At 36.9% G+C, this 25,930-nt stretch overlaps 2 protein-coding genes across 4 annotated transcripts in view; one reads left to right on the top strand and one right to left on the bottom strand.

The window, feature by feature from the left end:
- WRNIP1 (WRN helicase interacting protein 1) overlaps nt 1–2,981 on the bottom strand; it is a 33,937-nt gene extending 30,956 nt beyond the window's left edge. For 2 of the 3 annotated variants that reach the window (XM_044668264.1, XM_044668273.1), the window contains exons 1-2: nt 2,281–2,981; nt 1,927–2,220 (exon numbers count right to left, since the gene is read on the bottom strand). In XM_044668264.1, coding sequence (XP_044524199.1) covers nt 1,927–2,220; nt 2,281–2,880 — 894 coding nt within the window. In that variant the 5' untranslated portion in view covers nt 2,881–2,981. Of the gene's footprint in view, nt 1–1,926 lie in introns of all 3 variants that reach the window. The other variant, XM_044668255.1, reaches the window with a different exon arrangement.
- MYLK4 (myosin light chain kinase family member 4) overlaps nt 1–25,930 on the top strand; it is a 143,771-nt gene that overhangs the window by 7,174 nt on the left and 110,667 nt on the right. The window contains exon 2 of the mRNA XM_044668285.1: nt 24,718–24,988. Coding sequence (XP_044524220.1) covers nt 24,718–24,988 — 271 coding nt within the window. The remainder of the gene's footprint in view (nt 1–24,717; nt 24,989–25,930) is intronic.

The raw sequence follows: 25,930 nt of genomic DNA, 5'->3' as shown, positions 1-25,930 counted from the left end.
TTAAAATAGTTTTAACAGGTTAAAGAAAGGTAAAAAAAAACGCCAAAGAAGACTCAAGTTTTACTTCTGCAACATGTCTTGACTGACTGTGGGCAAATCTTTTCAACTTCTCAGTGTTGTAGATAATTAAGTTTCAGATTAAATACCCACCTGCATTAGTGGGGGAACTTCCCCACCTGGGAGTTCACTAAACTAAAGAAACAAGTTCTGTCCCTATCCCTCTAGAAGCCACCTAATCCAACCTTCCACCGGGTGAGAAATCTTCCCTACCATTTTAATTTATGGTTATCTAGTGTCTACTAGAGAGTTCATTACTCAGCATATAAGCATGGAATGCTCCACTGTTGGGTAAGTGTAACTGTTAGACGGTTTTTCCTTACAAAGGAATATATGGAAGGGCAGATAGAACACTTACCAATAGGTGTAAAATATGAATTCCAGTGCTCTAGCTTTGAAATTCATTAGCTCTGTAATTTCTGGCAAATCACATCCCCCCTGGGTCTCTTTCATCATATTTAAAATGGGGATAACCTTTGGGAATTGTGAGATCTACTCACCTTACAATTCAGTGGGAGAGAGGGATGTGAGATATGTGAACAAGATAGCTGAACAAATGGAAGGCATACCTTGAATTTTGAAATATCAGTCTAAGGAACTTATATCTGACTTTCAGTCATTTTCACCCAATGATCCTGCTTCTGCCTCAGCAGCAACACAGAACAAGTCACCTTAAAGGACAACTCTCAACTACTAGAACTCTCTTAAGGTCTTTCATCTCCTTAGTCATCTTTTCTCTAGAATAAACAACCATGATTTTTTTCTAGTGGTTTTTGTATGACATGTCTTCCAGACCCCTTTTCACTATCTATCCTGGTTTTCTTATGGATATAAATTCTACTTTATCATTGCTTCTCTTCAACCCAGTAAACAGTGGCACCCAGAATTAGCCAGTGTTGCTTTGTGGACCTGGGCAAGTCATTTAAACCTGTACGCCTCAGTTTTCTCATCTATAAAATGAGCTGGAAAAGAAAAATGCAAGCTACTCCAATATCTTTGCTAAGAAAACTCTAAATGGGGTCAAGAAGAACTGGTCAAGACTAAACAACAACAAACCAATCAGACTGGTATCTCTCAGGTTTGAAGGCTGTGGGGTGAGCAGGAAGAGAACTGGCATATATTTTTCTCAAGTTTTTAATTTACTCATCCCAACTTTAAATAGGGCCAGGATGCCCAAGATTGTTAAACTCCTCAATTAGATTGCTAAAATCCTCTATTAGATAGCAAACTCCTTGAGGGCAGGGGCTAACCTTTTTTTGTATTCCCAGAGTTTAGCACAAAGCCTGGCACGTTAAGAGGCCCTTAATAAAAGTTGACTGATTTCTTTATTTCAGTATCTTGTCACAGTATTTTTGGACTACCCAAGTCTCAAATCATTTGAAAGCTACTGAATTATCAATGGTAGTCAGGTACAAAGAAGGTATACAGGATTTGGAGGCAGTGACCCTCAGTTTAAAATCCAGCACTTCCTCTTTAACTACTTGGGGAGAGGGAGAAGGAATTATTTAACCTCTTGATATCTAGTCTGACTCATTTTACAAATGAGGGGTTAGTACTAGAATTATCTCCAAGGTTCTACTAATACTAAACCTCAAACTTAGCACTTGCAGTTTACCCACATGGGAAGAGAAAGGCGGGCTTTGGGCTAAAATATTCTCGGCACCATACAGGGAAAACCCATGCAATTCAGCAGCTGCCTAGGCCTCTGAGCCATTTTATTAACTCTGGCATTTTAAAAAGCACTAACAATAGGTCCCGAGGCACCGAGTGAATGAACGCTTAGGAAGGAGATGGAGGGGGAAAATGGAGGAGGGGATAGGGAGAGGGCTCGCCTCCTTCAGGAAGGAGACACCCCCTCCCCCCACTCACCTTGCCACATCCCGGGGGGCCCCAGAGGATGAGGGAGGGGATCTCGTTGGACTCCAGGAGGGACCTTAGCAGGGTCTCTTGGCCCACCACCTTGTTCTGCCCTATGTACTCCTGCAGCGTGGCAGGGCGCATTTTATCGGCCAGAGGCTTGCCCACCAACTTTTGCCAGATCTCCTCGCGGGCTGGGGTTCGGGGCTGAGCGCGCCCGGGGCCCAGGTGCCCGGCACTTTCTCGGAAGGCGGCGGTGGAGGGCGCCGAGGCCTCCCAATCCTCTCGGTCCTCCTCGTCATCTTCCTCGGTCCCCATCGCTGCTGCGGCTGCCGCAGCAGCAGCCGCAGCAGCCGCCGCCGCCGCCTCTTCGTCATCTTCATCGTCGTCGTCTTCGTCGTCCTGGGACCGCTCACTCTCCTTCCAGCACCTCGGGGATGCTGAGACCGCGGCGGCTGAAGAGGAGGCGGTGGCAGAGGCGGAGGATGCAGCCGCGACCGGTCTTTTGCCAGACACCTTCCTCCGCATGAGCGGGCTCCCGGACGGGCCGCGGACATAGGAGGGGATGAGGTGGGCACCGGCGCAGGGGCTAGGGCAGCGGTCGTAGAGGTCCCTTCCGTCGGGCGGCCCCGGCCCGTCAGGGTCCTCCGCCTCGCCGTCGCTGCTGTCGCCAGTCGGAGTGGCGGGCGGCAGGCGCAGGGAGCCCCCAGACAGGCGCCTCCTTTTGCAGCTGCCCAAAGGCGGTGGCGGAGGGGGAGGCGGCGGCGAGTTCGGCCTCCTCCCGGACTCCGCGGACCCGAGGCTCTCCTCCTCGTCGGGCTCTGAAAGCCCGGCTGGATGCAGCAGCAAACATCTGTCCAGGTGCGCGTTGATATGGGCAGCAGGCAGCGCCTGCTGGCACACCGGGCACTGCACCTGGTGCAGCTGCGACAGGAAAGAGTCGTCTTCCGGCCCGCTCACCTCCATCGCGGCCCTTCCTCTCGCCCAACCCCCGCTCCGGCCGCCGCCGGAACCCGCCCCGGATCCCAGGCCCTGCAAGATGCAAAGGCTCCTTTGGGAGCCCCGGAGTTGAGAGCAGGAAGGAGGCTTCTAAGACGCCCGAAGATGGGCCCGGGATTGAGGAGAGGGAGAGGAAGGAAGGGAACTTCAAACTTCCCGTCCCGGCCCGGGCTCCGGCCTGCGGCGCCTCGAGCAGCACTTCGGGAGCTGTAGTCCCGCCGCCCCTGCCGCCCCTACCGCCCCCACCGCTGCCGCCGCTGCCGCCGTCGCCCGGGCTCGGCCGCGCCCAGCCCCACTTCCTGCTCTCCCTCCACAGCCGGGGGGGAAAAGAGCCCCGGGGGTGGTCTTGGCGGGAAGCGCCGCTACATTGTGTCTTTTCTTTGCCTCCCCGGAGTTCTGTGCGTGTGTGTGCATGGAGGGGGAAAAAAGTGCATCAAATTCGAGAGCTTCGAGACACTGTGCCGGGAGCTGCACGGATAAAATTGTATTATTGTCCGCCTTTTATGGTTGACAGTTTTTTCTCCCCCTAATCCTCCTCAGCTGCCCTGAACTTCTAGGAACAGATGGGGAATCAGAGAAAGAGCCCTTTGATTGAGGCTTGCAGCTCAGGAACATGGTATTCTTTTTTTTTTTTTTTTTTTGAATCACACACACATACAAATCTTGAGTATTATAAAAATCAGCAGCAGTATAATAATTGCATCTTTAGAGCGCTTTAAGGTTTACTAAATAGCTTTGTTCCAATACCTTGTGATTTAGGTAGCATTATTTTCACAAACGTTATTGTTAATCTCCCCTTTTGCAAATGAGAAAATTGAGGGTTGGGGAAGAAAAATTATTTGCCCAGGGGCCGCCACAACCATTAAGCTGTTAAAACTGTTTCCAAATCAAGCCTTTTATTGTATTACACTGACTCACAATTAGAAGGAACCTCTCCACAGGAAAAAACACTATTAGAATAGAAATCCATTGGACAACATTACCCCTAAGTGGCTATGTTACTTCTTTTCTACTCTTATTCCTGTGTGACTTTGGATGAGTCCTGTAGCCTCCTTGAGCCTCAGCTTTCTTTAATCAACATTTATTAAGTCACAGCTCAGTCCAGAGCATAGGACCATAGATTTAGACCTGTAAGAGATCATCTATTATCTTCTAGCATAACCCCTTCATTTTACAAGTGTATCCCTGAATTAGGTGCTGGCTTCCTGGGGTGCAGGTGACCCCCCCTGCCTTCAGGGAGCTTATCTAAGAGAAAAGAGATAAAAAACTGAACTTTTACATTTTTTTTTATTACATTATAAGTATGATTTTGTAGAAAGAAGCAAACTAAAGCTGAGGTTAAAAAATAAATTTTATTTGAACCCCATAATAGTTCTACTACACAGACTGGCATAGAGATATTTTACAGGTGGTATAGGTATTATTACACAGAAGAGGAAGTAGGATTAAGGAGGTTGTGATTTCCTCAAGACCACAGCTGCATACCAGGGTCAAACAACTAGTAAGTATCTAGGACAGGATTTGAACTTTCTTCCAGAGATCCTCTCCAAATCCTATAGACATTAAATCAATTTGTAGCCCTGCTGTCTATTATCAAAACAAGAGTAAAAGAGAGGAACAAAAGTAAAGCATTAAGTGAAGTCCAGGGAAGAAAGTTAAAAATAACCTGAGGGAATCAGGTCGGCTTTGCTGAGAAGGTTGTATTAAATTGGACTTGAAGTTTGGGTGGGAATACTGTGATCTTGGGCAAGGCATAAAGGACATTGCTAGGACTTTCCACAGGCTGGGAGGAGGGAAGTAAAATATGTAACTAGAAAACTTAGAGGGGTATCAAATTGAGGAGGACCCTCAAAGGCCAGAAAGAGAGCTTGAAAAATTTTATCAGTAAATAGTAGTGGAGCCACCAAAGGTTTTTGATGACAGGAGTAATATTAATAAGAAAAGTTGCTCTGGGAATGGTGCGAAAAATGAATTGAAAGGAGGAAAAAAAATGAAAGCAGAGAGTCATTAGGAGAGTTCAAGCAGACTGTGTACCTTGGTGGGCATGGCAGTGATAATTAATATTTTATAACATTTGAGAGTTTGCAAAGATCTTTGGTTGCATATACAGATTTTGCTGAGATCTAGATCTTTGCCTCATTTCCCAGATATCTCCAAATCACACACTTTCCCCCCCAACTTCCCATTTCCAACTCCATAGTCTATGTTGTCTTTCTCCATTAGAACATAAGCTTTTTGAGCCTAAGGACTCTTATGACTTACATTTGTATGCCAAATGCTTAGCACAAAGCCTGGGACAGTGAGCACTTAATAAATCATTTCTCTCTATTTACCTACCAACCTGCCTCTCTGTCCATCCATCCACCTAGCTATCTACCAGCTTGTCCATCTATCTATCTATCTATCTATCTATCTATCTATCTATCTATCTATCTATCTATCTATCTATCTATCTTCCATTGTACTTGAACCTCATAACAGCTCTATAAAGTAGATAGTGTATTATTATATAGAAGAAGCAGGGTTAAAGAGATTGTGACTTCTCTGACTACATAGCTAGTCATTTTTAGAGGGAGTACTTTGTCCACTAATAATAACAACACATTCTACTCTTTTAGGTCCAGAAAATATTTATATTAATTTGTTTGATTCCATACCATGCTAGGGTTGTAGCAATGGAGAATGTGAGAATAGTCAAGATGTCGACAGATGTCTAGGAGGTTGCAGTGGATTGATTAGATAAGAAAGCTGAGGGAGATGGAAAAATTCATAACAATGCTACGGATATGGGAAAACGGGAACCTAGGAATAGATGTGCTGTTGGTAAATCCTATTTATTTTCTTTGCCCCCACAATCCTTCCCTCTTCTAGCTTCCCCATTTCTTTTGAGAGTACCACTATCTTCCCAGTCATGCAAGGACATAATTTCTATATTTGCTTCCTTTTTCTCATCCTATCTCCCTGCCAAACCAAGCTGCTAACACTTGTAAAATTTTTCCCCAAAACACATTATATTCTTTGTTGGTTCATGAGTCCACCAGCCTAGATCAGGCCCTCATCATCTCTTGTCTGAGTATTATATCAGCCTCCTAATGGGTTTTAGCTTGCAGTTTCCCTCTCCAGTCAATTTTCTGTACAGCTATCAAAAAATATATATCTTTAAAGTCATAGATCCGATCTTTCCCCCCTTCCTCACAAACTTCCAAAAAGGAAATACAAACTTCTTAACTTAGAATTTAAGTCTTTTGGGGATCTTTCTCCCACCTGTCCCTCAAGCCTTATTTTATATTACTTCTTTCAAATGTTAATTGTTTCAACCTTCTATTTATTTGCATTCACAAACTATTTCCTACCCATTCCCTCCTCAAATACTTTCTCTCCTTTAATGCTCAATTCATTTGCCACCTCCTTCCAGAAGCCTTCCATATCTTTTTTGCAGTTAGTACTTTATACCTCTTCAATTTACCTGTTTACTTATCTATAGTAACATGTATCTCATTCTTTCCCCTCCATTTGCAGATATAGCCACCTTAAAGACATCTAGGATAGTACCTTGCCAATAGCATGAACATGATAAACATTTATTTGTTGTTTAGTCATTTTTTCAATTGTGTATGACTTCTTTGTAACTCCTTTTGAGGTTTTCTTGTCAAAGATTAAATTAGAGTGGCTTGCCATTTCCTTCTCCAGCTCATTTTACAGGTGAGGAAACTGAAGCAAATAGGGTTAAATGACTTTCCCAAGGTCACGTAGCTAGTATGTGTAAGAGGACATATTTGAATTCAGGTGTTCCAAACTCCAGGCCCGGCCCCCTAACCATTGTGGCACCTAACTGCCTATAAGAAACATTTATGAATTTGGATTAATTTAGGCATACTGAATTTGGCATACTAGTGGGATATTCAGGTGCAGATGACTTGTCAGCAGTTGGAGATGTCAATTTTGCAGGTACCTCAAAGGAGAGGTCAGAACTAGACAAGATTTGGTACTAAACTTTTTAGAGTAAAATCAGAGCTGTAAATCAGATTGTCAAGTGAGAAAATGAACAAAAAGAGAAAGCTAAAGGAGACATCTCTCAAATTAAGGGATCCAGGAGAGATTGCAGAAGTGTTGAAGGAGGCAGAGAAGTAGTAGTTAGGAAGAGTGGGATTACTTATCAACATATATAAGATATAATAATAATATATATGTGTATATATACACTTAATATGTTATTTGTTCATATGTACTTAGATATTTTATGACTTCAAAGTGAAGATGGATATAAAGGGAGATGACAATATGGATTATCTAGAAAACGAGAAAGGCAAACTTCTTGAAACCGCATAACTATGTATCATGAACACTTTCTTCCAGAAAAAGTGTAAAAGCCTAGGCATCAAAAACAAATGAAGGTGACTATCTTAAGAAACTTGAAACCTGTTAGTTACTGTTATGAGTCATATCAGAATCATGTATACTTAGTCCGATTATTAATTAGAACCAAAATCAAAAGTAACATCTAATTGGGTGAAAGTAGAGTTGGGTTTTTCTTGACAATGGATTTATTACAAGGGATTTGATTTTTTTTTCCTTTTATAGTAGGGTAAATGAAGAGATTGAGGGGGGACAGGGTTAGGATGGCCAAAAAAGGAAAAGAAAAGAGAGTTATTGAGCTATCTTTTTTTTTTAATGCACACAACAGAACAGAAACTATAGGTAGAACTTCAGTCAGTCGTTCAATAAACAAATATTTATTATTCAATAAACAAATATGTGTTAGGCATTGTAGCAAGCCGTTCCTTATAAACATATGCAAAAATATATGCAAAAATAAATGTATACATATATGGCAAAAATGTATTTTGTGCTTAAATTCTGAATAAAAAATAAGTTTAAAACACTAGAAAGGCTAAATACAACAATTGTGATGACTTAAACCTGATGTATTTAAGGTAAGCCATGATAAAGAAATGTAAACTGAAGGGATGTCCATCAACTGGGAAATGGTTGATCAAGTTGTGGTACATGATTGTAATGGAGTTCTAATGTGCTATAAGAAATGATTAGAAGGATGATTTAAAAAAAATTTGGAAGACCTACATGAACTGATAAAAAGTGAGGTTAGCAGAACCAGGAGAACATTGTATGCACTAAGAGCAATATTATATGATGAACATTTATTAATTACTTAGCAATTTTTCACAATACAGTGATCCAAGAAAATCCTCAAAGACTCATGATGAAAAATGCTATTCATCTCTTGAGAAAGAACTGATGGAGTCTGAATGCAAACCAAGACATGCTATAATTCACTTTATTTCTTCACTTCTCTTTGAGTTCTCTTTCAGAAAATGACCAATATGGAAACATGTTTTATACTACTACATATGTAAACTCTAAATCAGATTGCTTGACATCTCAGAAACAAGATTAGACAACAGATACTTGATCCTCATAAAGCAGGGAGAGGATGATAATGGGTTGGGACACAGATAAAGAAAACAAAGATATTATGAGCATTTTTTAAAAATTACCCTTACCTTCCATTTTGGAGTCAATACTGAGTATTGGCTCCAAGGCAGAAGAGTGGTAAGGGCGGGCAATGGGGGTCAAGTGACTTGCCCAGGATCACACAGCTGGGAAGTGTCTGAGGCCAGATTTGAACCTAGGACCTCCCATCTCTGGGCCTGACTCTCAATCCACTGAGCAACCCAGCTGCCCTCACTATGAGCATTTTTAAAGGTGAGCCATTGATTATAAATACTTGTAATTGTAAAACTTTGAAAATACTTGTAATATATAATATTACTAATACATAATATAATACATAATATTAATACATACTAATACATAATATTACACAATAATACTTGTAATACATAATATTAATACATAATAATATGAAATAAAAAGGAAGCCAGGTAAATAATTCCACAGACAGCTTGGCATGAGACCTAGCTAAACCACTAAAGATCAAATATGAAATAGGAAGATAACTAAGAGCTCAATGATAGAAGAAATTGTTAACATTTCTAAAGCATTCCATCACGTTTCCATAACATTATCAGTGGCAGAGAATCAACCACACTGGAATCTGGCATCTCTCCCTAGTGCACTGGTCTAGGAAGCAGAAAGTGCACATAAGAAAACAATTCTGGAAAGAGTTACTGGATCAGATCAAGTACACATCAAGGAAACAGTTGGCGAGAATCACTCAATCTTTACAGCTTTATAGCAAAAGAATGAGTTAAAAAAAGAATATAACTTTAATAATTGCCAAATTGCATGCCTACTTTCTCATTTTAAAAAATTCTTTATGAAAATATTTTACATATACATTCAGGGTGTCCTTGATGAAAACATGAGAAGAAAACAGATGGGCTTTGAAAATAATTCTCTGCACAACTTCATAGTCACACAATTCACTGGAAAGTCCAGAGCATACAAGATTTCAATGCATTTATTTTTTGCTGATTACCTAAAGTATTTTAACTCACAGCAAAATTAAATCTTAATAACTTATCTCCAGCAAGGAGTTTCTCATGGATATTAAGATTATATAAGGAGAATACTTGATAAATATAACCAATTAGATTCAATGAACCACTAATAATTTTTTAAGTTAAAAAATGCTCATTGATTCTTTTTGCTTTTATATTACCGACATTTCTGGATATACCATCACCATTCTGGTATTGAATTCTCTCTTGCATTGAAGAAAAAAAAATCACTAAGCATAAACAGTAAATCCAGTGACCAGGTATTACAACATATACAACATTCTACCTTCTCTGTTCCCCATCTCTTTTCCAGTAGCAGAGTTGTTTCATAATCTGTTCTTGAGGACCATTATTGTTTTTTTTCCACTTAATCAGTTCCATTTCTTTTACTTATCTTTTCATTTGCATTGCCCTATTCATTGCTTATATGCCTTTAGTTCTACTTATTTCTCTCTGTCTCAGTTCACCCAAAGCTTAGTAAGTTCCTCGATATTCCTTAGTACCCAACAATTTTCCATGATATTCATATGTCACAGTTTGTTCAGCCATTCTCCTAATCAATAGATGTCCTTTTTTTTTTTTGGTTAGTTGATACACAAAGAATGCTGCTATGAATATTTTGGTTTATGGTGAATTTTGTTTCTTGTCTTTGTTGTCCAGTGCATTAGGTGATATGCTTAATAAATGGATTGCTGGGTCAAAGCTACAGTCATTTAATGACCTTTCTTATATAATGCCAAATTGTTTTTATGAGGAATTGGATCAAAGCACAGTTCCAATAACAACATATTAGTGTGCTTGTCTTCTTATAGCTCTCTGACATTGTTTCACAGTTTTTGTCATTTAAAAAAATTTTTTGTAGTGTGAGATAAAATCTTAGTTTTTAAAATTTGCATTTCTATTCTTACTAGTGATTTGGAGCACATTTTCATATGATTCTTCATAGGTTGCAGTTCTTTTGAAAAATTTTCATATCCTTTGACCCCTTATTAAAATGAGTAATGACTCTTAATGTGTATTAATATCATATATTTTGGGTCTCAATTATTAGTGATATTTGATGTAAAGATTTTTCTTCTTGTGAATAATTATATTTGAGATATAAATCAGGGAAATAAATTTTTATCAAAAGTGTAATCTTTCACATAGAGAATATTTGCATCAAGTCCAAATGCAAGATGGATTACCTGTAATACCTACAAATAAGAGATTCTTAATCTGCATTCATAAATAAGTAAGGGACTCTTTTGCAAGTCTGCTGAAATCTAGGTACCATCTCCCTCCTTAGAATGGTCTTTGTAAATTCAGAAAATAAAATACGTAGATTACAAAAGAAGATAATTATACTTGATTAGCAATATATTTTAAAAAATAAAGGAGATACAGGAAAGAAAAGAATGTTCCAAAGTATTTATACGAGCTCTCTTTGTGGTGGCAGAGAATTGGAAAACTGAGGGGATGCCCATCAGTTGGGGAATTGCTGAACAAATTATAGTATAAGATTAAGATGAAATATTTCTGTGCTGTAAGAAATGATGAGCAGACTGATTTTTGCAGACTGATTTTTTTTTAAATTGGAAAGAGCTACATGAGATAATGAACAGTGGAATGAGTAGAACCAGGAGAATATTATACACAGCCATAGAATTAATTCTGGAAGAATAAATTTTGAATGTTACCTCCAGAAAGTGAACAGAAAGGTGAAATATTAACGTCTTAATTTATAATTTATTTTCCATCTTGGCCACCTTGATGATATCTTTTGTGATGCAGGGAGGGTGAAGAGGGGCTAAGATACTAGTAGATAGGATTTATTATGTAAATATGAAGAAAGGTGAGCTAACCACATAACAGATTTGTGATTTCATTTGTATACTATCTTTTTTTTTTGTATATGGAAATGCTTGCTTCATTTGGTTTTGTAAATAAAAAAAAATTTAAAGCCAGAATTTCTGCTACTACTAATATTAGTTAGCATTTATTTATCACTTTAAGCCTTGCAAAGCACTTTACAAATATCTCATTTGTTTCCAAAACAAATGAGAGAACCAAGGCAGAGGTTAGGTGACTTGCCCAGGGTCACAAAGCTAGTGTCTGCACCTGGATTTGCACTCATGGTCTTGACTCTAGGTCCTGTGTGGTCTCCAGTATGCCACCTAGATGCTTAGCTGGTCATAGATGGTGAGGTCCTCCAGATGCTCCTGTTTATGTGTGATATTGTGTTGGTTGAGTTTATTCATAAAACTTTTCAGGCTCTTTTCAATGAGATCCTTGATTACTCCAAAGAGATCAGCCTAACATTCAATGTAGAGAAAAAATTCAATGGATGGAAATTAGCTATTGTTCAGATAATGCTATTTAATTGGATGGCTCTTTCATTGAGCTGACATATTAGTATTAAAATGGGATTGGAACTGCAAAAGGACAGTGGGTTGGTCCAGGATTTGAACTGGAATAAGGACGCATGCTGGATTACATTTGGAAAACTGTACAGTGCTTTTTTAATTATTCAAAGCTGATTTCCTGGCGCACACACTCATACACACAAATACACACAAATTTTAAAAATAACAAACAAAGCCTTGGATGCTATATGCTCATAAATCCTTTAGTGCTACAACATTCAAAGTTGAGGATAACCTAAAAAGATTATGGAGATGTGTATGGTGGACACAAATAGATTATCTTATATTTCCAATGATGATGTTACAAATGGAAAAAGCAAGAGGGAAGGCTAATTGATAAATACCTGCAGGGTTCCATTGGTACCCAGGAAATTAAAAAAATACTTATGGAGAGACCTATGCAAGGATGAGTAACCTTTAGGAAGGATCTATGTTAGAGTACAAAAGAAAACATTTGAAAAGATGAAAGACAAGTGAGATATCTTTCCCCTTTTGTTTTCATTAAAATTGGTAGAGTATTTGTTATAGTGGCAAAGACCTGGATTCAGAAGAGATATCTATTGATTGGGGATGACTAAGCAAACTGTAGGACATGAATGTAAGGGAATATTATTTTGCTGTATGAAATGAAGTATGTGAAGGAAAAATGCTAGATGATTATAACAGCATAAGCAAAAAGGACCTCAAAGCAAATGAAAAGGAATTCCATAAAATTATAATAACTGAACTTGACCCAAAGAAGAGATATGAAAATGGTTCTCCCTCTTTTTTGCAAAGCAGAGGGACAAGGGTATGGAACACTTATGCAACATCAGACTTGGCTGATATATTGATTAGGTTTGCTGAATTGCTTTTTCTTTCCCTTTTTGTACCCTTTGTTAGAAAGGTCAGCTTTCTGGGAGAAGGGAAAGGATATATAAGAAAGTGTAGATCATGTAAAAAAGCAAAAGACATCTTCCTACCTCACCAGGATTGTTGTGAGACTCAAATGATGTAACATATGTAGAGGACTGCTTTACAAAACTTAAAGCATTATATAAGTGCTAGCTATTATTATTATTATTATTATTATTATTATTATTATTGCTATTGCTATTGCTATTGCTGTTGTTATATTATTGCTCTCTCTGTCCAGATTTTTCATTTTAGAAAACTAGATTATCAGATTTTATGCTTAGTCAACAAAATAGCACATGATTTTAAAATTGGGCAAAACAAAAAGTCATTAAATTGTGTTATGTCCTTTGACCCAGAGATACCTCTCTAAGGACTATTCTACAAAGAGCCAAGAGAGAGGAAAATGACCAAATATGCAAAAAATATAAGAATTGAAAACTAATGGAGCACCTATTTATTGGGGAATGGTTAAACAAGTGATGTTTTAGTAAATGGAACATTTTTCTAACATTCTCCTAATTGATCTTGCTGCCTCAAGTTTCTCTTCAGTTTAGTCCATTCCATGCATAGATCTGACCATATGCTACCCCTACTCAAAGAACTCAAGTACCTTTCTATTGCCTTTAGCATAAAACATATGATATTTAACTTTTAAATCTTTACACAACCTGCTCCCATCCTGCTTTTTAGAGCTTTATTGGTATGACCTAGCAAAATTGTTTTCTTTCCTATTTAGAATGCAAGCTCATTGGATATAAGCATTGTTTCATTATTTGTACTTGAATTTGAATTTCTGGAGCCTAGTAGAGTGGCACATAGTGGGTACTTTGTAAATAATTATTGACCTGTAAAAAATTATGAAATGGACAATTTCAGAGAAGCCTGGGAAGAATTGTATGAACTAATACATGTTAAAGTGAGTAAAACCATGAGAATCATATATACAGTATGTATGTATATACATAATTCAGGGTCTATCACATTAGGGCTTTCATGTTTGCATGAGTTATCACTCTTTGCCCCTTGAAAAGACTTATGAACCCTGATCAATGCAATGATTAATCATGATTCCAGAGGACCCAGGATGAACCATTCTATCTATCTAGTGGTAGAGAAGTGATGGATCCAAGCTACAGAATGACATACATTTTCAGACATAACTAATATGGAAATTTATATTGCTTGACTACTCATATTTGTTATAAGAGCATAATTTTCCTTATTTTTTTTCTCCACAGTGATAGGGGTTACTGGAAAAAATGAAAGTTTTAGAGCTAAAATAACACAAAAAGGAAAAGAAAGAAAAGGTCACAAAAGCAATTTGAAGTTTATCTTATAGTGAAAAAGCTGAGTTTCCTCCTCCCCACTTCTGATTTGTTCATTTGGATTTTGCAGGTAGGATATGGAAAGCTATTCTAAAATGTGAAACTATTTGAGAATAAAATTTTCAGGACTTGTTTTTTCCTGAGGATAGCTTTAAAATATTGTTTTTCCTCTCCTTCCTGCAAATGGGCTAAATCAGTAATCCATTGCATAGCATCTGTTTACATGTTGCAGTAAAGTGCTTAAGAAGGATAATAAATGTAAGAATTTTTCAACCATTACGAAGATTAAAAAAACTAAACTTTGTTCAAAATTTCTTGATGAGATTACTTTAAAATTATTTTCTCTACCCCCCTCTTTTCCATTCCTGGCCTTTTTTTACCCTTCTAATTATATTTTTAGTTTTGATTAGTCACAATTTAGCAACTGGTTCCCTGACACTTGAAAATTTCAAGGGTCTAATGTCAAACTGACTTGTAAACAAGCCTGAACACTTTGTAACACTACCAGCCTCCCTGCTTAAATTGTCCACTCTGCAGGCAAGACACATGATATAGAAATCAGTCAGAGGCAATAGTTTTTATTTAAATATTAGGCATGAAACTTATCAGTGAAATAGCATTTAAATTAAAAAAAAAAAGAAGATACAACTATACTAAATCTCCCTTTTTTACTGCTTCTCTTTCAGTTTTTTTCCTACCTCATATCCCCTAAGACCTAGAATGTGTAGGGAAGGATTTTAATCTTTTTTGATTCTAAAAATTGTGACTTAGACCAATTCTTCACAAGCTCTTCAGAAATGATTTTTGTTTTATTTAGTGGGGGAAAGGGTTGTAGGTAGTAAGAAAAGGGAAACAATTCTCCACTCCAAAATAGTTAGAATCCTTAGCTGCCTTCAAAACATAATTCAGGGTCTATCACATTAGGGCTTTCATGTTTGCATGAGTTATCACTCTTTCCCTCTTTGCCTGTATTTACTGAGTTGCATACCTCATGCCCAACTCTCAGGAAAATGGAGGCCTTTGAAGGTCAAATATTGTCTCTCTCTCTCTTTCTCTCTCTCTCTCTCTCTCTCTCTCTTTGTTTTTTTTGGGGGGGTCTTTCTTTTTAAAGAGCCTACCACAATGCTTGGTACTAGAAGAAAGTTACTTGTTGAATTGAAAAGCAGCAGCATCTATTTTAGCATTAGCCAAGAGTGTGCCATATAAGAGTGGGCATCTTTTTTTAAAATCTTTACCTTCTGTCCTAGAATCAACACAAGTATTGGTTCCAAGGCAAAAGAATGGCAAGCACTAGGCATTTGGGGTTAAGTCACTTGCCCAGGTAGGAAGTATCTGAGGTCAGATTTGAACTTCAGTCCTTCTTACTCCAGACCTAGCACTGTATCCACTGAGCCACCTAGCTGCCTCTGCCATTTTGGTTTACCCACATGCAATATGGTAGGTGAATAGAGTTTAAATTCCAATTGTTTTGTGATATTATACATAAAGAGAATGCTACCAAAATCCATCCAGACTAGGAGTCCAACTTCAGTAGTTATAGCTGTTGCCAAAGAAGTTCCTTTCTTTTTTTCTTAGAATTTTCCTTTGACAAACAGGACTTTTATAATTACATATTATAATGTTGGGAAACTGGGGGGGTAGAAAATGAATTGCTAGTATTTCATACAGCCGGGCTCAAAATAAATAGAGCACTAGATTGGATGTCAGTACATAGAGGTGTATGAGAATTTATTTTTCACACATTGTATTAATTACTATATATTAAGGAGATTTACTGTGTATTCTTGAGTCTGGATTCTGGGTCAGAGATACCATCTAGTTTGTTGCTTTTTGCATTTTCATTGTCCTTAGGAATCTCAAGAAATATCTTCCTTTTTAACAGAATTTGGATAGTATGTGAAGGAGAGAAGGGTTTTCTGGCATACATGACCTGTCTACTGTGGAGATAGAGAGGAGTGAATAGATTGATGGATCCCCTCTTAATTAACTATCACCAATTAATGATATCTTGGGATGGTCAAGGGAGGAGCTGAATAATGAGCTCCTAAAACTCTTTTTATTTGGCTGCTTGACCCATCCCTGGTTATGAGGGAGTTATGGAAACCTATGATACTGGCCTAACCAATAAACCTGATATAATCAATAAACTTATATTCTTACCCCAAAATCAGTCTCAAGATAATTTTAATCATAACAAGTGTGACTCAGGCCTGCTACTTTCTAGCTATATGGCTCTGGGCAATCCTCTTTGAAAGTTCAGTTTTCTCATCTAAAAAATGGAGATAATTATCCCTGTCTACTATATCTCCTAGGGGTTTTTATAAAGATCAAATGAAATAATATTGACATACTTTACAAACTTTAAAGTACTCTTCTGATGCAAGAGATTTAATTTTGAAGGAATTTTAGTTAGACTATCTAAGCCTAGTAACATTTTCATAAAAATTAAGCCATGGAATATTTTTGGAAATGAAATATATTGAAAAAGGCCCAAAATGCTAATCCCCAAGATTCAGAGGAGGGAATGTTTTTAGAATATAGGGAATTAGAGAAATTTTGATCTAAATGAAAAAGTCAAACCAATCTTCATGCTCCCATTTGCTTCATGTAACAAGTATTTTAACATATGACAAATATAATAACCAAGAGGAAGCATGGCTGGGCTCACAAAGGCTGAGGTACTGTTCATGTTCTAGTCTTTACCTGACAATATGGACCAGATTCTGTTCTGAGAAGCTTGCTTCTAATGAGAGGAGATAGCATCCTATTTCTTAAATTTAAGATTTTCCTAATTGATCACCTCACAGACAAAATTTACTTATAGCTTACGTAATGCCTTATGGCTAGGGTTTCCTCAAAAAAGGTTGGGAAGAGAGTAAAAAGGTATTCAATGTACAATATGAAAATAGGCACGGGACAGGTAATTTATTCTTATACATAAAAGAAATGCTGAACTTGAAAGACTTGTAGTGTGCCCTAATGCCCTACTCTGGCATTTTTCAGTTGTAGTTCAGTCATGTCCAACTCTTCATGACCTCATTTAGGATTTTCTTTATGAAGATACTGGAATGATTTGCCTTTTCTTTCTCCAGCTCATTTAATAGACAAAGAAATTAAGGCAAACAAGATTAAGTGACTTCTCTAGTGTTACATAGCTAGTAAGTGTCTGAGGCCAGATTTGAACTCAAGGAGATGAGTCTTCCTGACTTCAGACCCAGCACTCTCTCTATCCACTGTGCCACCTAACTGCTCACAGCATAGTTCTGGATTTGTGGGAGGATGTGTCAAAGGAAAAATATTAATATTATTCTATACACTTTAGACTCAAGTCTGCCAGAAGCAATTTAACTTAATTTAATACAATAATTATGGCAATAAAAGAATAATAGCTAACATTTATTTAGTGCCTACTATATTCTAGGTGCCCTATAATTATTATCTCATTTGATCCTCACAACAACCCTAGGATATAGATGCTGTTATTATATTTATTTTACAGATGAGGAAGTTGAGGCTGAGAGGTTAGTATCTTGTCTAAGGTTACCCAGTCAGTAAGTATCTGATTGGGACTTGAATTCAGATATTCCTGATTGCATGTCCAACATTATTAAATTTACAAGATATTTATATCTATATCTAGCTACCTTATAGTGCTCTCTCTCTCTCTCTCTCTCTCTCTCTCTCTCTCTCTCTCTCTCTCTCTCTCTCTCTTTATATATATGTATATAAAGAGACAGGCTAGATGAATAATGAAAAAAACACCTAATGGGGTTTTGTTTTGATCATTTTCCCAAATTTGATTCAGCCCCTTCTGGATCCGGGTGTTAGAATTATCAAAGTCCCCTCAATAATTTCCTTCACACACAGGGCAACATCTAACACTATTGCCTACCCAAAATATAGGAACTGGCAAATCAATTTAATTTATAATATTATTATTTTTAAAAATCTCTGAGGATAACAACAACTAATAACCCATAACCCTATCTTCTAATCTTTATTAGATATTTTTTCATTTTTTTCAAATTCTAAACTTAAAAAACAAAAAAGAACTTTCCTCTATTCACAGCAGAATACAAAGAGATTTATATGAAACTGTGAACCTCCATGTCATATTGTAACCTAAGCCTCAAAACTTGTTTGTATGAAGGACTATCTTTACTGGTCAAAATTAATTGCTTGGTTCTCCATATCTGTGCGAGGGGACCAGTTGGTTTCATAGTAAAAGCTGGGGGAAAAGGGAGATTCTGGGCTTCTGGCTTCCAACTTCAAAATAGAAGGCACGTAACTCCAATCTCTCTTCAGCCTGAAAGGAAAGTTTATTGGAAGAAGAATATTTTTTGTGGACAAATGAGCTTATTTGCTATATCTGTTCATTGTGGAACTGTTGTCTGGTGGGAAGAGAGTCAAATCTTGGATATATAGGTGTGTGTATGTGGGGTTCTCTTTCCCCATTAAGAAACAGTGATCGGGAATGCAGCTTGAATCTAAAAATTACTTTTTAATTTTATTTTTTTGCATCACTACTGCTGACTTTCCTCCTTCTCTTTCCTAATTAGCTACTGGTAATTGGTGTCCCTCTTATTCCCTACTTTCTTTTCCTGACTTGTTTCCCTGTTGAATTTTATATTTCTATACAGTTAGATATATGTGTTCAACTCTTTTTGTGTCTGTGTATATTTGTTTTTGTGTCAGACATAAGTGAGGTTCATCTGATATCCACCTACCAGCTCTTCTTCTATGTTTGTATATTCTTCTTATATACTCTAACTATGAGAAATAGTTAATGGGTAGAGTTAACTATTTCTCATATTTAGAGTTTATATTACTTATATCCCCTTTATCATTTCCCTCTTAAAATCCTTCTCCATTCTTACCCTCAGTCTTCTCACTTAACTCATTCAATACTCTTTGAAGACTTTAAAGTTGTAAAAGGATGTGTATCTTTTCTTCTCTATTAAAATATTAGTGCTATATCATTATTCAATCTTTTCTAATTACTTAAAAAGATTTATATTTCTTGATTTCTCTTGATTCTGGTGCTTCTATTTCAAAATTCCAATTTAGCTTTTTTTGTCTTGGCCTCATAAATGCTTGAAGTCCTCTACTCCATTAAAAATACATTTTCCCCCTGTGGATTATACTCAGCTTTGCAGAGTAAGTTATTTTTGGTTGAAAGCCTATATGTTTTGCTTTTTGGAATATTGTATTCCAAGATCTTCTTTCATTTTAAGTAGAAGCTGCCAGATCATGTGTGGTCTGAACTGTGATTTTTTTGGCATTTGTACTGCTTCTTTCTGGATGCTCGTAGTATTCTTCCTTTGACATAGGAGCTCTAGATTTTGGCAATGGCATCCGAAGATTTTTTTCTTTCAGGAGGAGATCGGTAGATTCTCTCTTTACTCTCTCTCTCTTGGATATAATATATTTGAGACATTTTCATTATGATTTCCTAAAATATGGTATCTGGATTAAAAAAGTTATGGCTTTTATGAATTCCAATAATTCTTAATTTCTCTCTATAACTTGTTTTCTAGATCAGTTATTTTTTGTATCATATATATTTATGCTTTCTACCAATTTTTTAATCTTTTGATTAACTATTCTATTTCATGGATTCATTGATTTCTCTTTGATTTAATCTAGTTTTTGTGGAGTCTGTTACTTGGTTTATTACTTCCTCTTATAAGCTATTTATTCTTCTCCCAATTCTTTTCTCTACCAATTTTATTTCATTCTTATCTCTTGCTTTATTTTTTGTAGATATTAATATGACTCCTATGGAAAATATATTTTTCCTCTTTTGAGTTGTTGCTTTTTGTTTTAGCATCATACTTTTCTATGTTGGATTTTTGTGCATCTCTGGAATGAAATGGTTCTTTTTTTGGTTTCTTTATAGTGATGATATTTTTCTAATAGGGCAGTTGATAGTGCAGTGGATAGAGCATGGAGTCTGAAATCAAGAAGACCTGAGTTCAAATTCAGCCTTAGGTACTTACTAGCTGTGTAACCCTGGGCAAGTCACTTCCCCTATTGGCCTCAGTTTCTTCTAAAATGAATTAGAGAAGGGAGTGGCAAACCATTCCAGTATCTTTGCCAAGAAAACTCCAAATGAAGTCACAAAGAGTCAGACAATTGAAACCACTGAACAACAACAACATTTTTAAAAGTTTATTTTTCTCTCTAGCCTTAGTTCCTGTATCTGGGCTTTGTGATATGACTAGCCTCTGCTTTTTTGCTGTGCTTATGGTTGAGATGATTGGCCCTACTTTTCTTTGTTGTGGATTTTCCTAAACTGACCTCTATTTCCTGGGCCAACCACACATCCCCATTTTTTTGAGGTTCAAAGTGCTAGATCTTTAGGGCTGTCGATGGGCATCTCTTCCTGGTCTATCCCAGGCCAAGGATGAAGAAAGTCCATTTCTGAGTACTGCTTTGGCACAGATTGTTGGTTCTACTCCAGGTCTTTAAAGGTTCCCTAGTGTGGGTTATTGACATCTCTTGGGCTTTCTGACTACCCTGGGACACTATCCAGGGGACTTTATTCACTTTCACATAGAGCCTTGCACTGGCTCATAACTGTTTGCCTTGGGAGATTACAGGCTTATTTATCTGTACTAGGGGTAGCTTTGCTGCCAGTCCCTTTCCTATTGCCCCTAGACTTCTGACTGACCTTTTGTATACTTCTGGAGTGGAAGAAGCCATTTACTGTCATTTCTTATTAGATTTCTTGTTCATTAGTTCATGTTTTTGCTGAAGTAGATGTAGGTGAAAATTTAACACTAGCTTGTACTTTTTTCTTTGGTACTCCAACATTAATTCCGGATTTTAAAAAGGATGAGTTTTGATGTTAATTTTGAAGTCATCTTCTGATTGAATTAAGTTGCAATTCATCCCATCCTCTCACTGAATTAAGAATAGACAAAGCTGTTGTTTATCTGTCAACAAACTCCTTAAGATGGTGGGATAAAGGAAAGATGGTGGGATATGTGTACTCTCTTGCTGTCCTTCTGGCATCTGGAAGACCTACCTCTTGTCCAGAGAGAGGTTAGAGTCCTCCAATTGGAGTGGTTTTAGAAAGGGACTTCATTAAGAGCATAAATTTGAGTCCTAAAAGGGAAAAGGGAGAAGGTATGTGTAAACCCAGCTCTCAGGTCTTGGCCCAACACTTGGAGGAGGCTTGTTAAGAGAATGGGCAGCCACATGTGGCTAGAGGCCTTTCCTTTCTCTAGCCTACTTTTTATTATTTAATAAATACTTATAAATTAATGTGTAGTCTCCAGAGAATTTTCCTTTCAGGTAGGTATCTTGGCTGATAGTCTTCTCTACAAGATATTTATGGTATAATAATAGCATAGTTCAGGGAATAGAGTACTAGACATTAATATGTAGATTCAAATGATGACTCTGATATTTATTAGCTCTGTGGCCACTGGCAAGTGACTTAACCCCTCTAAGCTTTAGTTTTCTTGTCTGTAAAATGAAAATAATAACATCAGGAATAATCTCAGAGAGCCATTGTAAGACCTAAATGAAAAATGTGTTAAATACTATATAAAATTATTATGATTATTATTCTATATCCTAGTGTTACATGGCTTAATGTATCATATTGCTTAGTGCCTTATAGGCTTGTCTGCTCTGAGGTGGAAGTGACTTTAGAGGTCCTAGAGGTTACATGATTCAAAGTCATTCAAATAGAAGGTAGAGTTCAGATTGAAAAGCAGGGTCTGGCTCCAGCTCCAATATTCTTCCCACTGATTTGTAATTGCTATGTTACAATTGGATGAGTAGTTATCTAAAGACAGGGACCTTGTTATACTCATCATATTCCACAAAGTACAAAAGATATAGTAGATATTAAATAAATATTTCATTAGTGGTATTGTAGGGAGGAAACTAGCTTTTCTACATAGCCTACTATGGGTCAAGTACTATGCTAAGCACTTAAAAAATATTCTTATATCTATCTAACGTAGATTGTTAGAGTTGCAAAGGTCCTTTGAAGTGAATTAGTCTAGTACCTAGAGTTAAAAATAAGGAAATAAAGTCAGGCCCAGAGCTTTGCTAGTTAGTGCTATAGAATAAACCTAGAATAATATTATATGGCTGTGAATTATGGAACACCATAATTTCTGAAGAATCAAAATTGCAGGGAATTAAAAGACCAATAGAGAGGGTGCAATAAACATGTTAAATAAGGATTGCATAAAAGGTGGTGCATAGGATATTTTTAAAATGCATGATTAGAAAAGGATGTAGGCTGTTCATGATTCAGGCTTAAGAGGTACGTTAAGGGATCTAAGGAAGAACTCCAGTGCATTGAGTATGCCATCAGTAGAAGACTGATGGGAGAGCCCACAGGAGGAGAAGGCTGGGATGATTTTTTTGTGATCGTTACAGTTTGAGGTCTTCCCCACAACGGTGAGAGCATATATATAACTTTGATAGCTATGGCCATAACACATATAGGCACTAGAATTAGTGCTGTTGTAGAAAATGAGGGAAGAAAAATTCTTGATATTGCTTGTTTGGGCAAAGAAGATTAGAAAAAAATGAGCTCCTTCAGGTATCTACAAGCCTGAATTTCTTCTTCTCATGAATTCTTGGGACAATTGGCAGTTCTGTGATTCTGAATGAATTCTTTACAATTCTTCAGTAAATGATTTTGAGGACCGAGGATATACAAAAATATTAAATTGCTTGAACATTCTTGTTCCCAGTTCCCAATGTTCTAGAAAATATAGGACTGTTCTTTCTCATTCTTGTCAGACATGAGGAGAACTCAGTCATTATTGTGATGCAATATGAATATAAGCTCTTTGAGGACAGAAACTATTTTGTTTTCACCTTTGCATGGCCAGCCCTGAGAACTGTGGATATGGTTGTTGATTCACTGTTTGGGATAGACAAGAGAGTATGGATATGAGAGTCTCTCTTTAAGAAGAGAAGAATAGGTACTTGGACATTCACTTGAAAGAAGGTGGAGGAAGGTAGGGCTGAGCTAAATCTTTTTTCTAAACATTCTCTCCATCTTTGATTCCTATTCTTGGCCATCGTTGTTCTGGAAGAACTCTTCCTGCTAAGAGTTTTGTTGGGTGGCTATGTCCTACTCCAACAGAGAGGAGGAGATAACAGGAGAAGGTGATATTTCATCCTCTCCTTACCTGACCTCCTTGAAAAGGCTGGAGTCTAAAATTAAAAATCTTCCCCATCTGACTAAGTGTGTAACAGCTGAGCAACATGAGATCAAAGGCCATCTTAGTTAAACAGGAGCTCAAACTGACATTATAGAGAGGCATTTCCATTCAGAGAAGGAAGTAGACTCCAAACAAGGTTGCAGAGGTTGAGTTGTTTTGTTGTTGGGGTTTTTTTTTTGGGTGACAATGATGGCTTTCACCTAGTGAGTTCCCCAATTAATTTGAATTCTTCACTTCCCCTTTTCTGTGTTGAACTAGATGCAACTCTGCCCTTGCCTTGATGCAAACACGGGTATTCTCTAATGTTTGTGGTAATTACAGTCTGTAAATTGTTTGATTTTAAATCTTGCACCCTGGAATGAATGTTTCTTTCTCTCTCTTTCAATTTTGACTTAGATAAGTTCTTCATATCATCAGTTCTGTGTTAAATGTTCGCTGTTAGTTTGCAGTAGCAATAAGGTCTGTAACTTTGCTAGCCATCTCTCTAAGGGTGAAATGTATGTTGTATTTTCTTTGATTCAGACTTGAGCACCAAATGCATTTGAATAGAATATGCCCATGAAAATCAGCCTTGGAAATAGCCATGAGTCCGTTTACCTAGGATAAGTAATGATTTGTCAATAGAAAAGAGAGGAGTGCTGAGTGTACATTCTATGTATAAAGTTCTGCCTAGTGATATTTGGAGATGTTGAAGATAAAAACTTAAGTACTTTGTGACTAATTAGAATTTTGTAGAACTTCATTTTTCAAATCCTTGGGAGTGCATAGTTATCATATAAAGAAGCAAGACCATATTCTAATTGGCACAGTTATGGCTAGAGAAGAGACAGAGAAGAGTGATTTTTCATGAAAATCTCCAGCAGAGGGCCTCAGATCTTAATCATGAAAATGCATCACATATTAAAACATATATTTTACATATTAATTATATGTGATGGCCAAGAAACTTTGGGAGTGCTATATATCATGTGATAAAAATACAGTCTTAAAAGGATTTCTCAATAATCTTTAGTGAGAATGATAATGATTTACTTACCTGTGGCATTTCTTTGTATCTATGTAGGACCAAGTTTCCTCTTTTAAAATGAGAGAGTAAGAGTAAATGAAAACTAAGGTTTCTATAGCTCTAAATATGTCATTCCCTATGTTACATTTATATAATTCATAAAGTAGTTTTAAATGATTTTGCTTAAAAATGACTATATTTTACAGTTATATGGATTGTTTGATATTAATTTGTATTTAAAATTATAAAAAATGAACTCACTGAACAAAATTTAGAGCTATTTCTTGGAGTTTTATTTTTGTTAGGAAATGGAAAACACTTTTTCTTAAAGCCTGGTCAAGATATCAACATTTGTCTCCATGACTACTGACTTATTCTTAACAGAAAAACAGAAAAACGAATCTTCAAAGTTGTCCTTAGGTTTTTGCTGAAAAGGTAAAATATGAAAAAAATACTGATACCTATTTTCTTTGTTTCTTTTCATTTCAGCCAAGAGGCAGGAGAAATCAAAGGGCGTGACTATGCTATGATTTACAAATCAGAGACACAGAGAGATGAAAACCATACTCGAGACAGTAACTTAATCACACTCACAAGCAAGATGTTACAAATGAATAGACTGGAAGGAATAACTACACGTTATAATAGTAATCTCTTGGAGAAAATGGCATTTTTTCAGTGTGTGGAAAAAGGTGAGACCGTACAGTGTTTTTTGAAAGAAAACACCAGTGAACTTGATTCAGGAGCTGAAGAGAATGAGGTAAAGCATTTCATTATTCTACCTTACTCCCCTGAAAGTAGTATCATTTTCACATTTCCTTCTTAATGTATAGTATTTAATGTATAGTTTTAACTCATTCATTTTTAAATAATAGCCATTATAATTTTGTTTTGCTATAAAGACTTAATAGGAATAAAATGTTAAGTATCATTTAATTAAAAATTCCAAGTTGGAATAATAGGATTAGGCTTTTGTTAGTAAGACATAAGCCTTCAAGATCACCTTGAAATAAAAACCTTATGCTATAGCTAATGCTATTGAATTAATGAAAGAAAAAATTATATATTTACATTCATATATTAGAAGAAATATTGAAAATGGTGCTTGTTTTTTTCCTTTCAACCTGAAATTCAAAAAGGGACAGACAGAAAGAATTCAGAAATATTAGCTAGAATTCAATTTTCTTTCTGTATGATGCCCAAACTTTTGGTAAAGAGATATGAACTATAATTTCCCCAAACCATTGAAACCTTGTGGGTATTGAGGAAGGATGGAAGATAATAAAGTTTCTGAGTAGAATGGGGGAGAGAGATGCTATTCTATATTACCATCTCTGCAAGGAATTCTGGGAAATAATAGAGCTAGAGCTAGAGCCACAGTGACCCTATTTTTGGGACCAAAAATCTGGATCACATGATTTATATAGACTGTTGGTTTTTTTGTTTTTTGTTTTGCAATGCTTTATTAAAAGTGCACTTTCTTAAATGATCTCAATCCTGGAGAACTGATAAGGAATTATATCTTTCACTGCAGTGTAGATAAGGAATGAGATATGGTATATACTTTAAAAAAAAAATAAACCCTTACCTTCCATCTTGGAGTCAATACTGTGTATTGGCTCCAAGGCAGAAGAGAGGTAAGGGTAGGCAATGGGGGTCAAGTGACTTGCCCAGGGTCACACAGCTGAGAAGTGGCTGAGGC

This window comes from Gracilinanus agilis, chromosome 1, assembly GCF_016433145.1.
Source record: "Gracilinanus agilis isolate LMUSP501 chromosome 1, AgileGrace, whole genome shotgun sequence".
In the NCBI taxonomy this organism is placed as follows: Eukaryota; Metazoa; Chordata; class Mammalia; order Didelphimorphia; family Didelphidae; genus Gracilinanus; species Gracilinanus agilis.
Note: the sequence above shows the minus strand (reverse complement) of the source record. Positions and strands in the feature narration are given on the sequence as shown.